This window comes from Halichoeres trimaculatus, unplaced genomic scaffold, assembly GCF_033239565.1.
Source record: "Halichoeres trimaculatus isolate MK-OKI-2021-1 unplaced genomic scaffold, fHalTri1.1 fHalTri1_scaffold_22, whole genome shotgun sequence".
NCBI lineage: Eukaryota > Metazoa > Chordata > Actinopteri > Labriformes > Labridae > Halichoeres > Halichoeres trimaculatus.
The window spans coordinates 24,513,072-24,527,512 of NW_027437200.1; the positions used below are offsets into that span (position 1 = coordinate 24,513,072).

Consider the following 14,441-nt stretch of genomic DNA (forward strand, 5'->3'; position numbering starts at 1 on the left):
GGAGAGAGACGAAGAGCTGGCTCCAGAACAACAAACAGGAGCACGTCCACGACTCAATGCGAACTGGTGGTGCGCTTGTGGACAGTGTTCACCTATGGCAACAGAAGAGGAGTGTGTTTGTGATAACGCTGGATAGCGAATGAAAAAATAGAGCCGAAATTAGCGATTTTGCAGAGATTATGTCCCGCGCTGAAGCTCCCTTGCCGTGGTCCCCGCTAAGTGCGGCTAAAATCAGCTGGATCTAAATAACTTCTGAAGGACTCCGAGCTGCACGATGTTTGTCTGAGTGAGTATATGAGCATGCACACACCTATAAATAAGGTCCAGGTGTCAAAAAACCGGAGTTGCCCTTTAAAGGCGCTCGCCGCTTAGTGTATCAGTCTGCGCAAGGTGTGCCAGATATAAACAGATGCAGGTAGTCTGCCAGGACGAAGAGACACGATGAGAGCTAGAGCCTTATTTAGCGGTGTTTTTGTTTGAAAGTAACACGCTGAAAATTCTCTAAATAAAGCCTGAATGCAGACCCATATCAGAGTTTTTCGGTGGGAGTCTGTTTATTTGTGTTTTTGGTCAAGTAAAATATGGCCCCGTCTGAGTGCAGAGGAAACCTGCAGAGGAGCAGGGAGGGGGTGTTTGGTGTGAGCGCTCTGGGCTTCTGCTGCACAAAAACACTGCTGTAGGGGTAATTTCTGCCCTAAACCTTGTGATAGGACCCAACTTGTTCCATCCTGGAGTATCACTTTAATGCCCTGACAGTGGAAATAAGCTTTAATTTTGTATTTACATTTTGTAAATTTGATTTGCACTAAATATGTGATTTAACTATTACTGTATAACAAGTACTGATTTAGAGTTTGCATGACAGATGTTACGGCACTTTCACAATGCGATTAATTATGATTAATCAGGGAAATCATGCGATTAATTACAATTAAAATTTTTAATCGTTGCCCAGCCCTAATATATATATATATATATATATATATATATATATATATATATATATATATATATATATATATATATATATATATATATATATATGGGTGAATGGATAGATAGATAGATAGATAGATAGATAGATAGATAGATAGATAGATAGATAGAAAGATAGATAGATAGATAGATAGAAAGATAGATAGATAGATGGATAGATAGATAGATAGATAGATAGATAGATAGATAGATAGATAGATGGATAGATGGATAGATGGATGGATGCTTGGATAACCTGGGGTCATGTTGCTGCTGAATCAGCAGCAGTGACTTTTTTTGTTGTTATCCGACACACCTGATTTGTTTACCTTAAGGAGGATCATAACATATCTTTATCCAAAACCCAGAGTCTTTGAGGAGATGAGGTTGGGTAACATTTGCTCGCTGATGAATTTAATCCAAACATTTTTTTTTATTGTGACCTTGAAATGTCATCCTACAGAGGCTTTATTTGTATCTTCAAAATAAAGCAGCGTCAGTTACTCCTGGTTAATGATATGAGTGTTATTGACAAAAACACATGGTTTTACAGCTTAGGTTTAATACATTGGATCTTCAAATGTGATACTTTATAATCAAGTTGGTCCCAAGTGTTCAAAAAAATACTTAATGACCCACATCTGGACAATATGAGGGCGTAAAATAAGACGGTCTCTAAAAGGTTCAAACATCAGATAGTCTGGGAAACTGAGACACAGAAAGACAGGACAAACAAAGAGCTACAGGAGAGGTATAAAAATGATGTAACCCAAACCTCATCTTGATCTCAGTGGACAGAATACAAAAGAACCGGGCTCCTGATGTTGAAATTAGTAAGAAAAAGACAAAGCAGGATCCGTCTCTGCTGGTACTTGGTGTCATTTTCACGTCTGAGCTGCTGTGTGTGTATGAATGAAATCAAACAGTGACACCTGAGAAGCATCAGATGTGCAGGATAAAAAGCAGAGGAGCAGCCGAGCGGACGGACTGTACCGTGATGCACTAACCCCTTTCCTCCTCTCGTCATTAGCCTGAACATGACATTTCTCCGAGTGTGTGTGACACTCTGCAGCCTCTTAGCACTGGGCAAGGCCCTTCCAGTCAACTCTACAAGCAAAGACCACAAGGGCCGCTGCCAGTTCTTGAGGGAGACTGACCAACGTGGTACAGAAGCCTTTACCCCGGAGTGTGACTCTGAAGGGAACTTCTTGCCCAAGCAGTGTTGTGGGTCGACCGGGTACTGCTGGTGCGTCAACATCTTCACTGGAGAGGAGATAGTAAACACCAGGGGGGTGCGGGATGACTATCGTTACGACTGTGGTGAGTGCAGTTGTTGTGTTACTCTGCTAAAAAACCTCTCTTTGATTATCTTGGAGTAGTGCCTTTACCACTCTGCCCATTCTTGATTTTACACCCCGTTACAGGGCGTCTATTCTTGCAGCAAGTCTTGTGAACTGCCCCATCCCTTGCTCAAGAAATTTGAACTAGTTTATTCTTTTTTTCTTGGATGCAAAGAGAGGTGAGACAAAGTTAGCATCCGCTGAACCAACTGTTTAACCAAGAGTCCCTTTGCATCGTTGAAGTGTCGGTGTCATCTTTCCTGATCGTTTCAGGACACTCAGGATCTGGACTTACACTCTTCACAGAAATTCAGAATTGATTTGATGTTGCGTAACACTCCACAAGTTGGCTGGTCAGAAAAAAGATTAACAAATGCTGCTGCTCTCATGCCCTCCCTAAAATCTAACAAGTGTAAAAATCCTGCTTTTGGGTAAAAGAAAGAAAATGTCTTTTTGGACTTGGTATGAACCACATTCCTCTGACAAGTCAAGAAAACATGTCTTATGTTAAGACATTAAAAGACACAAAAAAACGGAACTGATTTAAAACAGTGTTGTTTTGTGAACCAGTAACTGACCCACAAACAGTAGCACAAAGCAAAGACAGCAGAGAGGATGTGCTGCAAGTCTCACATCCCCAATAATGCACCTACCATGATAGTGCACAAAATAACTGAAGTTAAAAAAAAGTAGATGCTTCAAATTCCTCAGAACCTCAAGAAACCTCCATTCTGCTCTGCCACAAAGTCTATGGGGTTTGGCGCCATCTGCAGGACAGAAGCTGTTCTTAATCCAAATGATGGACTGAACTGTTGCAACATCAAAATGTGAATTCCTTTTTGTTTCACAGGCAAAGACCACTACTGTCCTTACGACTGGTGTCAGCATGGCTCACAATGCTTCAAGTTTATGGACTCTCCAAAGACGTGGCTTGAAGCTTACGTGAGTTCTCATGAACAGAGGATCACTCAAAGCCGATAATGTAAAATTTTAAAGAGAACTCATTTATTTGATGATAAAACTTTTTCTTTTCTAGATGTTTTGTCGTTTTGAAGGGAGCAACCTGGCATCCGTTCACAGTTACGAAGAGTACCACACCATCCAGTCTCTGAGCAGAGGAAACACCCTTGAATTCCCTTTAACCTGGATCGGCGGTCACGATGCTTTAAAGGTAATGACATCCTTGAGTACAGTGGTTAGTACTTCTTAAACCTTTTAACTTCTCCAGGGCTCAGCAGGCAAAGAGAGCATAGGTAATATTTGAAAAATACTTTGAACCAGGGCTTTTCAATGTTTCTTAGTCCAATGACCCCCTAATATATTTGTACTTATATATAGAATAGTCTGGTAAAAGTGCTACTTGAGACTGACATAAACACTTGGAAGGGTAAAAACTGAACAACCAGATGTATAACATCAAGCTGTGACATGGCACTGACACCACCTTTCATTAATTGTGTGAGGGTACAGAAACCTGAGCGACATTTTCATTTTACTGAAAGAAAGAGAAAAAAACTTATATTTTTTAACATCAGATTTTGTAATTCAAAACCTTCAAAGGTAATTCAGAAATCCATAGTTTATCTCAACAGTATGACTTGTGACTGTAATTAGACAGGTAGGGTACCTCATTGGGTCTCTCTGTCAACAGGATGGTCACTGGATGTGGATCGATGGCACCAAGTTTGACTATGAATATTGGCACATTGATGACAGAATCGACGGGGCTGAGCACTGTTTGTTAATTAATTATGAATGTAAGCCACACACACACACACACACACACACACACACACACAAATTGTCTGATACATTCAACTCACATTTTGATTAAGTCTCTGAAACCGTCCAACGATTTAGCTTTCTCACATTTATATATATATATATATATATATATATATATATATATATATATATATATATATATATATATATATATATCTATATTTATATATATATATATATATATATATATATATATATATATATATATATATATATATATATATATATATATTCTTTAAACAAATCTTACGTCAAAATAACTCAATGCATTATAAAAATAACCAAAATCCTTTAAATAAACAATCCTAGGTTTGTTGTGTTTCTAGTTCAGAATTTACACGTATATATATATATATATATATATATATATATATATATATATATATATATATATTTATTTATTTATTTATTTTTTCTCTCTCTGCTGTTTGAATAGGACATCACATTTATGTTTTTATGTCACAAGAATGACAGAAAACCCTGCCTAACAGCAAGTTCATTTGTGCAAAAAGATGAGTGTGTATTCGGTTTTCAGCAGCCACCCTTAAGTGGACAATCGAGGAAAAGCAGTTTAATATGCTTTTGTAATAGCTTAATATTTCAACACTTAAGGCTGACATTTGACTGAAACATAGAAGATGTTATGTTGTCCATATAATACATTGTGCTGCCATCTAGTGGCTGCTTCTTAATCTTTCTTTATAAATAATTCCTGTGTAGTAACAAATATTTGGATCAATTTTTCAATTCCCTAACAATAAAAAGACAGTTTTTAAGTTTCTGTGGCCACAGCAAGTCAAAAACAAGTCATTACTTCAGAAACATGTTCCTTAAAAAGGTTGAAATGAAATGTTTCTTTGTGTTTTTCTTTTGCAGATGAATGGAAATGGCACAAGGCCTCCTGCAACCAACGCCTTCCCTTCGTTTGTTCCATGAGCTACTATCCTTATCGTTAAACAACAGATGTGTGTAAAAGATTATCTGCTCATGCTCGATTCAGAAACTGGAGGATTTCTTCCTTTCAAACAGCTTTTCTCTTAAATGACTTTTTCCCAAACATGATAGCTTTAGCCTTTAGGTATATTTCACATTCAGACACTATCAAGGCTCACATTCATCCCTCCAATGGTTGCATGAACCAATCAAGGTTAAGCTGAGTGTCTCCTGACTTTTGAAAGAGTTGTAACTTTTACGGCAAGAAACATCAACATCTTTTTAGAGACTATAGCAATAAAATTTTGCACAACATCCCAGAGTCTCATGGTGAATGTTCATTTCTTTATGTTTAAATCACAATTCACAGCACAACATATCGTCATGGATGCTGTGATGTTCATAATTATGCACTGTCCCTTTAAATAAATGGAATGGATGTCTAAGACTTAGGGTTGGGGACTCAAAAGGAAGGCAAGAAAAGGTCAGTACTTTCAGATCTGTTTGATGTTTAAACAATTTTGGCCACCTCTGAATATTCTTCTGTGTACAGAGAGTCATATTTGACTATTGGTACAAAGTTGTGTTTGTTTGATCAAGTTTGTGGTTTTGTAACACAGAATGGTACAAACTAGTCGAACAGATCTTGCTTCATCGTCCTGAGTTCCCGACACTGATGATCCCTCTACAATGCTGTCACAAAACAGAGTTTTTCTTCTGTATTCATATATCTGTACAAGGGAATATCTCACCAAGACTCACCAAATCTCACCAAACAAAGATTAATCAATGTTTTCAAATGACCATCCCAAAGTCCAATGCTCTAGTGCAGGGGGTCCCAAATTAATGGTGACCCCCAGCACACGAATGGACAAAAAATAAAGTTTAACCCACATTTTTTGTTTTATATGTTCACAAAACTGGAAGAAATATGCAGTTGAAACTGTTTTTGATTTAAGAAGCCATTTTGGGACTGCTCTATCAGTATTTCAAGACCCCAATTTGGGACCCGCTGCTCTAGTGCTTCTTTCACCGAATCTGATGATTTGTCTCTTTCATTTGATTGTTTCGCCGACTAAAGGCTGCTGGTCTAGAAAGTAAATAACCAATTTTATTTACATTTTATAGTCCCTTGATATTCTCTCTCAGGTCCCAGAATGAAAACTGTACTTCCAGGAAAATATAGTTTTTAGTTCCAAAAGGAAAAAAAAAGTCACTTTTGAGTAAGTGAGTAAATTTCACTTCTTTGAGATTTGAAAAGAAAAAAAAAAACATTTTAAGCATGCAGTTATTTGTTACATTCACCATCCCGTTGCCCTTTTGTTCCCACATGAACTCCAGGATGACTGAGCACAGCAGTGAGTCAGGGTAAGTAAACAGTCCCTGCAGACATTGACCAGTTTTCAATAAAAGTGGGGGAGGATGACGTAGAGACGGACGATAAATACCCGGTCGGACCACGTTACAGGGACAGAAAAGGAGGAAAGGCACACTGAAGACAGCGAGTGACTGCTAGGATTCAAGAAGAGTAACATCCACAGCAGCCATGTTGTTGAAGACTCTGCTGTTGCTGTATCTCAGCGTTTATGTGGCCTGGGCTCAGGATAATCTGGATTATGACGACTATGATGTAAGTGATGTAAAATCTCACCGTAAGGTGTCTTCACTATGTCATGTAGGTTTTAACAACTATCAAAAAAGTTGTTACTAATTTAAACTCACGACATTCTCATTCTGTCATTTCAGGATGCTGGATCGCCACAAAAAACAAATGGATCTGTACGTATTCAACATACTGATTTATTTATGCTAAAATTTTCTGATTGAACTCATTAATCGAGTCTCTTTCCCTTCCATCTCCCTGTAGACCGTAGATGCCCGAGGTCATCGTCCGAGGGAAAGAGGCAGAGACAGCTACAACCCCAGCCGCTACAACCCACCACCTATCAGCGGTGGTAGCAGGTACAACTGCGCAAACATCAACATGACAAATGGATATATGTGTTTGGGAACTGTCAAAGTAACAAACCCTTAATGTATGAATCATGAAATCACTCAAAAAGCAGTTGCTGTGAGATAATTAAATTCTGAAGGGCTCATCTGGTGGGGACCATGAAGGTCTGTGCAAAATGTGAAAACACTGTGGGTTGCTGGTACTGAAGTGTTAGACCCTGCAACGTGCCATACTGTGGAAAAAGAATAAAACAGAATTACTTTATTGACCCCTATCTTTGAAGTTGTAATGTTACAACAGAAATGATCAAATCTTTCACATTAACTACGATGTTTATTGAACAGAGAAATAATATGTCTGAGGTACCGTGACACCAGCAGGGGGGTCAAATGTGATATATGTTCATTTCTGGGTGGAACTCAACAATTACATGTCTTTCATTTCTCATCCAGGTATCGTGGACGCCCATCTCAACCAACAACCGGTGGAAGCACACAGGTGCAGGAGAAAAAGGAGATACCTGATGCCGGGGGATGCACGCACGCCTCAGAAGAAATGGTTGGGACTGAAAAAGCTAAAAACTGTTTTTCAGTGTGATAACGTTCAGCCTTTTTTCATCTTTGTTTGAATTTTGGTGACTAAAAGACATTTTTCTCACCTGTCAGGGTGTTTTGTGCCCCAATGGTTGTGAGCTGAAGACAACACTGATGAAACAAGAGAAGAACGTCAAAGGGGTAAATGAACCAACAACTCTTTGAAGCATTTGCTCATTTTTTGTGACAATGCTGTTGAAAAACATTGGTGTTAACTTACACATTTCCCACAGAGCATCAGAGAGCTCAAGCCTCTGGTGGATGACCTGTCCCATTCCTCCAACAACATCTACAACTACGTCAACAGCATTTCTGTCTCTCTGAGGGAGAGGCAGAGGATCATCACCGGTGAGAATGGACACATTAATAACACCCACAGGAAATTCATACTGTCATATAGTTACATGGATCCACCCACTCAACAAGGCTGGAGTAATGACCACATTTTGCTCTCTTAGATAACAACAGGGTGGTCAGCCAGTACAATGATAATGTGGAAGAACAACACGCCTACATCAAGGAGGTTGTGGACACCACCATCCCTTCCAACATCAGGGTCCTACAGGTAAAGTCAGAGTCAACGTCAAAAAAAAAAAAAAAAAAAGATATGCTGACTCTATCGTAGGATGACATCTTTGATTTGATTCTTTGGTTGTAGGGTGTCCTGGACAAGATCAGGCAGAAGATCCAGAGGTTGGAGAAAGCCATCCAGAACCAGAAGGAAGGGTGCAAGGAGCCATGCAAGACCAAATGTCCCATACCAGTGGTGTCTGGTAAGTGGGCTACAGGGTTCATGATTGGAGAGTAGGAGAGTTTTTGAAGTGGGGAGGTCACAGATGGAGTTTGGCAAAATTGTGATGGTTTATAGGACACAGTTATATCCACATACTAAAGTTTTCTCCGTGTGGTCCAGGTAAGGAGTGTGAGGACATCTATCGCCGTGGAGGTAAAGACTCCCAGATGTACATGATCCAACCGGATCCCTTCTACCCCCCTTACAAGGTCTTCTGTGATCAGACAACTCAGAATGGAGGTGAGAATATCTTACCTCATGTCAGAGCACTTCAACCCGTGACGTTTGGTTTCCTTTCCCTACATTTAATTCCTTCTTCTCCTTCAGGATGGCTTCTCATCCAGAACAGACTTGATGGCAGCGTTGACTTCGGTCGCCGCTGGGATGATTACCGCCGTGGTTTTGGCAACATTGCCTTTGACACCGGCAAGGGTCACTGTGAGACTCCAGGTGAGATTTGGGATATTTTGGTAATGTTGCTGCTGTGTTTTCAGCTTTGGTCGACTGCAGTTGTTGACTTGATTTTGTCTGGCGACAGGTGAATACTGGCTGGGTATTGACCGCATCAGCCAGGTGTCCAAGATGGGCCCCACCGAGGTCCTCATTGAGATGCAGGACTGGAGTGGAGCAAAAGTGAGTTCCTTTGGGCTTCTGTTTGACGGATATGTGTGACAGCTCAGCAGTAACTTTATAACTTTATAATTATCCTAATTTCCAAGCTGGCCGTACTCAGTTTTTCAAGCCACAGACAACCCAAGAGTTGGTTCCACTTCTTTGGACATTCGTCTTAAGATTCATGTCCATGAATTGTTACATATTGAAAGTTTCATTTTGATTTAATATATATTCAAAGACATGAGCATGATGCTATCGAAGTAGTGACAAATTTGAACATCCTATAGTGACTCAAATTGACTTTTTGCCATCCTTTAGGTCCACGCCCAGTATCAGCAATTCACTGTCCAATCAGAGTCATCCGCCTATGTGCTCGCGGTCGCTGATTACTCTGGCACTGCTGGAAACAGTTTCTTGGAAGGAACCTCGACGCTCACTGGGGAAAACCGCACCATGACTATTCACAACGGCATGATGTTCAGCACCTACGACAGAGACAACGATAACTGGTAAGAGGCCCGATTAAAAGACATCATTATTTTAATGCTCGACAGGCGCAGTCCTGGTCCTGATGGTCCATGATGGTTCGTCATTGCTGAACAGTGAATACTGCAGTTTAGAAGTGACAGATATGACGTGTTTGCTGTTACACATCATTTTTTAAAACTCAGTTCCCCCTCTCTTTTTCCCCAAAAAAGGGTCCCTGGAGATCCCACCAAACAGTGTGCCAGGGAAGACGGAGGCGGCTGGTGGTACAACCGCTGTCACTCAGCCAATCCCAACGGCCGATACTACATAGGCGGTGCTTACACGCGCAATATGGCCAAGCACGGCACAGATGATGGTGTGGTGTGGATGAACTGGAAGGGAAGCTGGTACTCGCTGAAGACCATCAGCATGAAGATGAGGCCTTACTTCCCCCCCAGCTAGTCACACTGCTGTGTCAACACACGCACATGTGCACATAACACATACAGGAAACTGCCAAAATAAAAGACAGATACAAAAAAAAGATAACAAAGATTAAGTTTTCTATTAAGATGAACTCATATAGTGTTTTAAAGTTAAAGATATCCAAAGAAGAAAACGTAAGAAACATTATGATGTCAGAAACTTCATCTCCAGAGATAAAGACAAAATCTTTTGTTTTGTGCTGTAACCTGTGTTTATGTGCTGTGTTCGGTGTGCACTTCCAGGACGAGTTGATCACAACTCTCCTCTGCTACTCAATAAACACGTTGAGGCACCTACTCTCTGTCCACTGGTTCTTATTTCACTTCAGTAAAAAAAAAAGAAAAAAAATAAGAAAAAGGAGCCTTTTCTGCAGCAGATCATGATCGAGAAATGAGCAAATAAGCACCAAGAATTTCATCGTGGTTGATCTGGATTATAGGTCTAAAATTAGAAAGTTAAAAGAGTTATAAATCCAACATGAGTTCAATGCTATAAATACACCTGGTGATTAAAATTGAATGGATAAAACGTATTATAGCAGAGCAATTTGCAGTTTTAGCTTCTACCTTAATGCAGAACCAGAAAGATCCAGAAAATACTCTGATAAAATTCAAAAACATGAATTTATTCAACCAGGCAGACATCTCACTGATCTCAATTTGATGTTTCAGGAGTGGCCTGGCTAAGAGAGAAGCATAAATACCTTTACAGCCTTTACATGATGTATGTTAACACACAACCAAAACAATAATTCGAACCAAAATATATTTTTAAAGACCAAGAATTGCTTCAACTAAGAGCATAATAAACTTAGGCAGTTTCACACACATGGCTAATTTGCTTTCCACGATTCAGGCTTTGAAAATGACTAATTGTTGAACTATTCTCTGGGGTTGTTGAGAAAATTCATACAGGAAAGACTTTAAACATCCTTAATCTTTGAACATAGGCCTGAATGGCAACAAAACTTTGACCCAACAAATCTAGGTCAAAACAGGAACAAGACGATTGGACAATGTTTTTCAGAAATTGATGTTTGATCTAAACTTTGTGTTCACCTAATAAGATTAAAACCATACCAAGAATTTTACTTGAATTAAACTGGTAGATGATTTTTATTCTTCAAGTTGAATCCAGATCTTTAAAATCTTTGACGTTCAGGCAAACTAGACTTTTTAATGTGCAACAGTAAGGGCACACAAGTTTTTAAGCATAAATAAAACAAAAAATCATTTTATTTACATACCCCAGATCTAATTAAATGTAGTAGAAACGTTGAAACGTGCTCTACACACAGACGACTCCATTGGAAATTGTGGTCAACCTTTTAAGTCTTTCATTCTCCCTAAAAAATGACTTCAGTGTCCACACCTTCTCTTTGGACGGTCGGGATAGTCTTATACTCTGAAGACGACGCCTGGTCAACGTCAACAGGCTGCAGCGTGAGATGTGGGATGTCTTGAGGAGGCACTGCTGCCTTCCTGTGTTGGAAAGTCCTGTCTAGTTGTTCCATGTCATTTTGGAGCGCTTCATAGCTAGGATGACTGACGTCGAAAGGTATCGCCGAATGGCACGACCCCTTACAGGCTCGGAGCTTCATGTCGATGTCGACCTGATGAGGAAAGGAAGAGAATCTCAGGATCTGACTCTTTTCTACAAGCAGTGTGTCTTAAACTGAATTGAGAAGTTTGATGATAACGGTGTAGCTTGAACATAACTTCCTGTGACTCCTTCCTTCCAACCCACCTCTGCACGGTACAAGTCCTCGATTTGTTTCTGGACCCGGTGGTTCATCTCCTCCAGTTGCTGCGACAGCATGGAAGATCTGTTCCGTAGGGAGGTGAGGTTTCTGGTCAGTCTTTCGGCTTGTTCCACAAACTTCAGATCTGACACTGTGGAGGAATGTAGTTTGAATGAGTCAGCATCACTTTTCTGCCTTTCTTTGCATCAGTGTTACAGAAAGTTAAGTTCCAGGGCGGTAAACTCAGCAATGACTTCACCACTTGGTAACTTTGGTGCCTGAACCCAACAAAACTGAACAAGTTATTTTATCATTCTGAGGACACTTTGCTACCAAAGGTGGGAATCTCTTCTAACGATGTTGGAGTTGATGAAAAAGCGGGGAACTAAGGTAGAGCAGCTAAATGAATCAGTCTTACTGTATCTGTCGACTATGACTCTCCGGTTGTGGCTGTCGATGTGCGTCATCGCCTTCATGGACCGCTCAGCTGCGTCCTCGTACATCATTCCTGTCTTGCACACCTTCCTGAGTTTCCTCTCCACCTCGCTGTCCATCTTTGAGATCAACCCCTGGAGCCTGCAGCCAGAGGGGCATTTGGAAACCTTTGACGGAAACACACGGGTGTAGAAATGTAATGAACGGTATAGAAATGGAACCTTTTAGACTTTTCTTGTCTTGTTTTGAACTCGGGTGTTCAACACTCATATTATTTGACTGATTCAGAAGTGGTGTGTGTTTTCATGTTTCGTACCCAGTCATCGTCTGAACACATGGGAACATCTGCTTTAGCCCGACACTGTGGCCTCCTGTAGCTCCGTCTGTGACTGACTGGCTGCTGGACGTACTGACTCTGCTGCTTCAGCTTCATGCACACTGCGGACAAACAAAAGAGGACAGGACTGTGGTTATTTGACCTTCAGCTCAGGGCCCAGTCAAACATGACACTGCAGAAGGTAAACTTGTTTTTCAGATGTGATGTAACAGTGTGGGAGGTCTGAAGTTTGCACCGGGCAAAGATCTCAGGAAATGTTTTACAACTTGAAACACTTTTCTGCAATGTCTCTTTCTCTGAAGTATCAAGATAATGGTTGGGGTTTTATTTGGTATTATTCAGGTTAGAGGTCAGAATTTCTCAGACGTAAACCTCAGTCTGATCTGTTTTCTTCAGGGTCAGCTGAGCCAGTATGGCTGCTTCTTGGTTTTTAATGATGCATCTGAAACATATTTACGCTGACTAAGTGGTGGATTAAGACAGGATTGAGCAAATATTTGAAAAAAAAAAAGAAAAAAAAATCTTGTGTAAGGTAAATTCCTGGTTAATTCAGAAAAAAATAACTTCTTTTGCTAGTAAACATTGCCACAAATGTTAATGTGAATTACATTCAAATCAAATCATTCAAATAATGTTTTTTTTTTCTTCTGAGAAGCTACGAGTGCACTTGAAAATAAAGTAATATTTTGTTTTAATGTTTATCTAATGATACTTTTTCAACTCCTCTTAAGAGGATGTAAATTTGATTTTTCATTTTGTTACATTTTTCCTTACAATTAGAAAAAATGTCTCACTTGCCACCAGAAACTGGATGTGAATGGTTTCTGTTCAATTTTGACCCTTGAAAGCCTGACCCATCAAAACACAACCAGAAAATTTTATTTCTGTAAAAATTATTGGTGGTTTTGACAACTTTTTGTTTTAGCACTTAAAAAAAATATATATATTTATATATATATATATATATATATATATATATATATATATATATATATATATATATATATATATATATATACATTCCTCAATGCAGAAATCACCTTTAAAAATAAAGACGAGTAACAAAATACATTACAGAATACATGTTAAAAAATTCTTGAAACAGGTCTTCAAAGGAACTTTTTATCATTTTTAAGAGATCGAGATCTTTGGAAGTCGTGTTAAATTTCATACATTCAGGGTTAAAGGGTTAACGGCATGACATGAAATTGAATTTATTGTTTTGAAATTTAGATTTAATCATTTTAAATTGTATTTAACCTACTTGAAAATTCAACCCATCATATTACTAAAATTAATGAAAATAAATAAACAAATCAATCTCATTTAAAAGTTTTTGTTGGAAGTGAAGACATGAAGAGGATCTCTGTAAATCTGATTATTGATTAGTTGATGTAGATGGCTGTGCCTGTCTGAACTGAAAATGAATTTTGTATTTTTGAATTTAAGGAATAAGGTTGAATTTTCAAGCAGGTAAAATACAATTTCATGGCAACATTTTCAGTTTCAAAACATTAAATGCAGTTTCAGTTCATGCTTTCATCAAAGTTCAGTTTCTAGTGGCATAAATCTCTTAGCCCAAAGTCGTTTTCCAACCTGTACAGATTTTGATTACTAAATAAAATATTTTTTCATCTTTTTCTGGACCTTTTTCAAAATATTTTTAATTACTTACTTTGCAGTTAAAGAATAATTATCACTATAAGTAAAATACATTGAATGAAAACTCAAAAGTTATCCAATGTGCTTTATCTTTATTTGAAAACTTGTGATTTAATTTTTGTATTTTTATGCATATAAATTTTAAGTATGACCATTTCTGTGTGCACCACGATGTCACTGATGAACATACATTTTCCATTTGGTAATTAGTTGGACTGAAATGATAGGACAAACCACAATGGCTGAAGTGAACATTGTATCTTTATTGATTGGTCAGACTTGGGTAATTTCTCCACTGTGGAAACATCAGGTTGTTCCAATAAC

At 38.9% G+C, this 14,441-nt stretch overlaps 2 protein-coding genes across 2 annotated transcripts; one reads left to right on the forward strand and one right to left on the reverse strand.

The window, feature by feature from the left end:
* Positions 1-6,518: 6,518 nt before the first annotated feature.
* fgb (fibrinogen beta chain) lies at positions 6,519-10,035 on the forward strand. The gene is made up of 13 exons (XM_074661970.1): positions 6,519-6,663; positions 6,780-6,812; positions 6,901-6,995; positions 7,440-7,545; positions 7,653-7,721; positions 7,814-7,928; positions 8,039-8,145; positions 8,239-8,353; positions 8,494-8,613; positions 8,701-8,823; positions 8,912-9,006; positions 9,307-9,497; positions 9,687-10,035. The coding sequence occupies exons 1-13, from the start codon at positions 6,580-6,582 to the stop codon at positions 9,916-9,918; spliced, it is 1,485 nt and encodes a 494-aa protein (XP_074518071.1). The 5' UTR covers positions 6,519-6,579; the 3' UTR covers positions 9,919-10,035.
* A 1,160-nt stretch (positions 10,036-11,195) lies between these two features.
* On the reverse strand, positions 11,196-12,551 carry LOC141811247 (fibrinogen alpha chain). Its single transcript, XM_074699229.1, has 4 exons — positions 12,435-12,551; positions 12,102-12,285; positions 11,689-11,834; positions 11,196-11,554 (listed from the first exon to the last, which is right to left on the reverse strand). Exons 1-4 carry the CDS (start codon positions 12,549-12,551, stop codon positions 11,288-11,290), a joined length of 714 nt encoding a protein of 237 aa, XP_074555330.1. The 3' UTR covers positions 11,196-11,287.
* Positions 12,552-14,441: the final 1,890 nt, after the last annotated feature.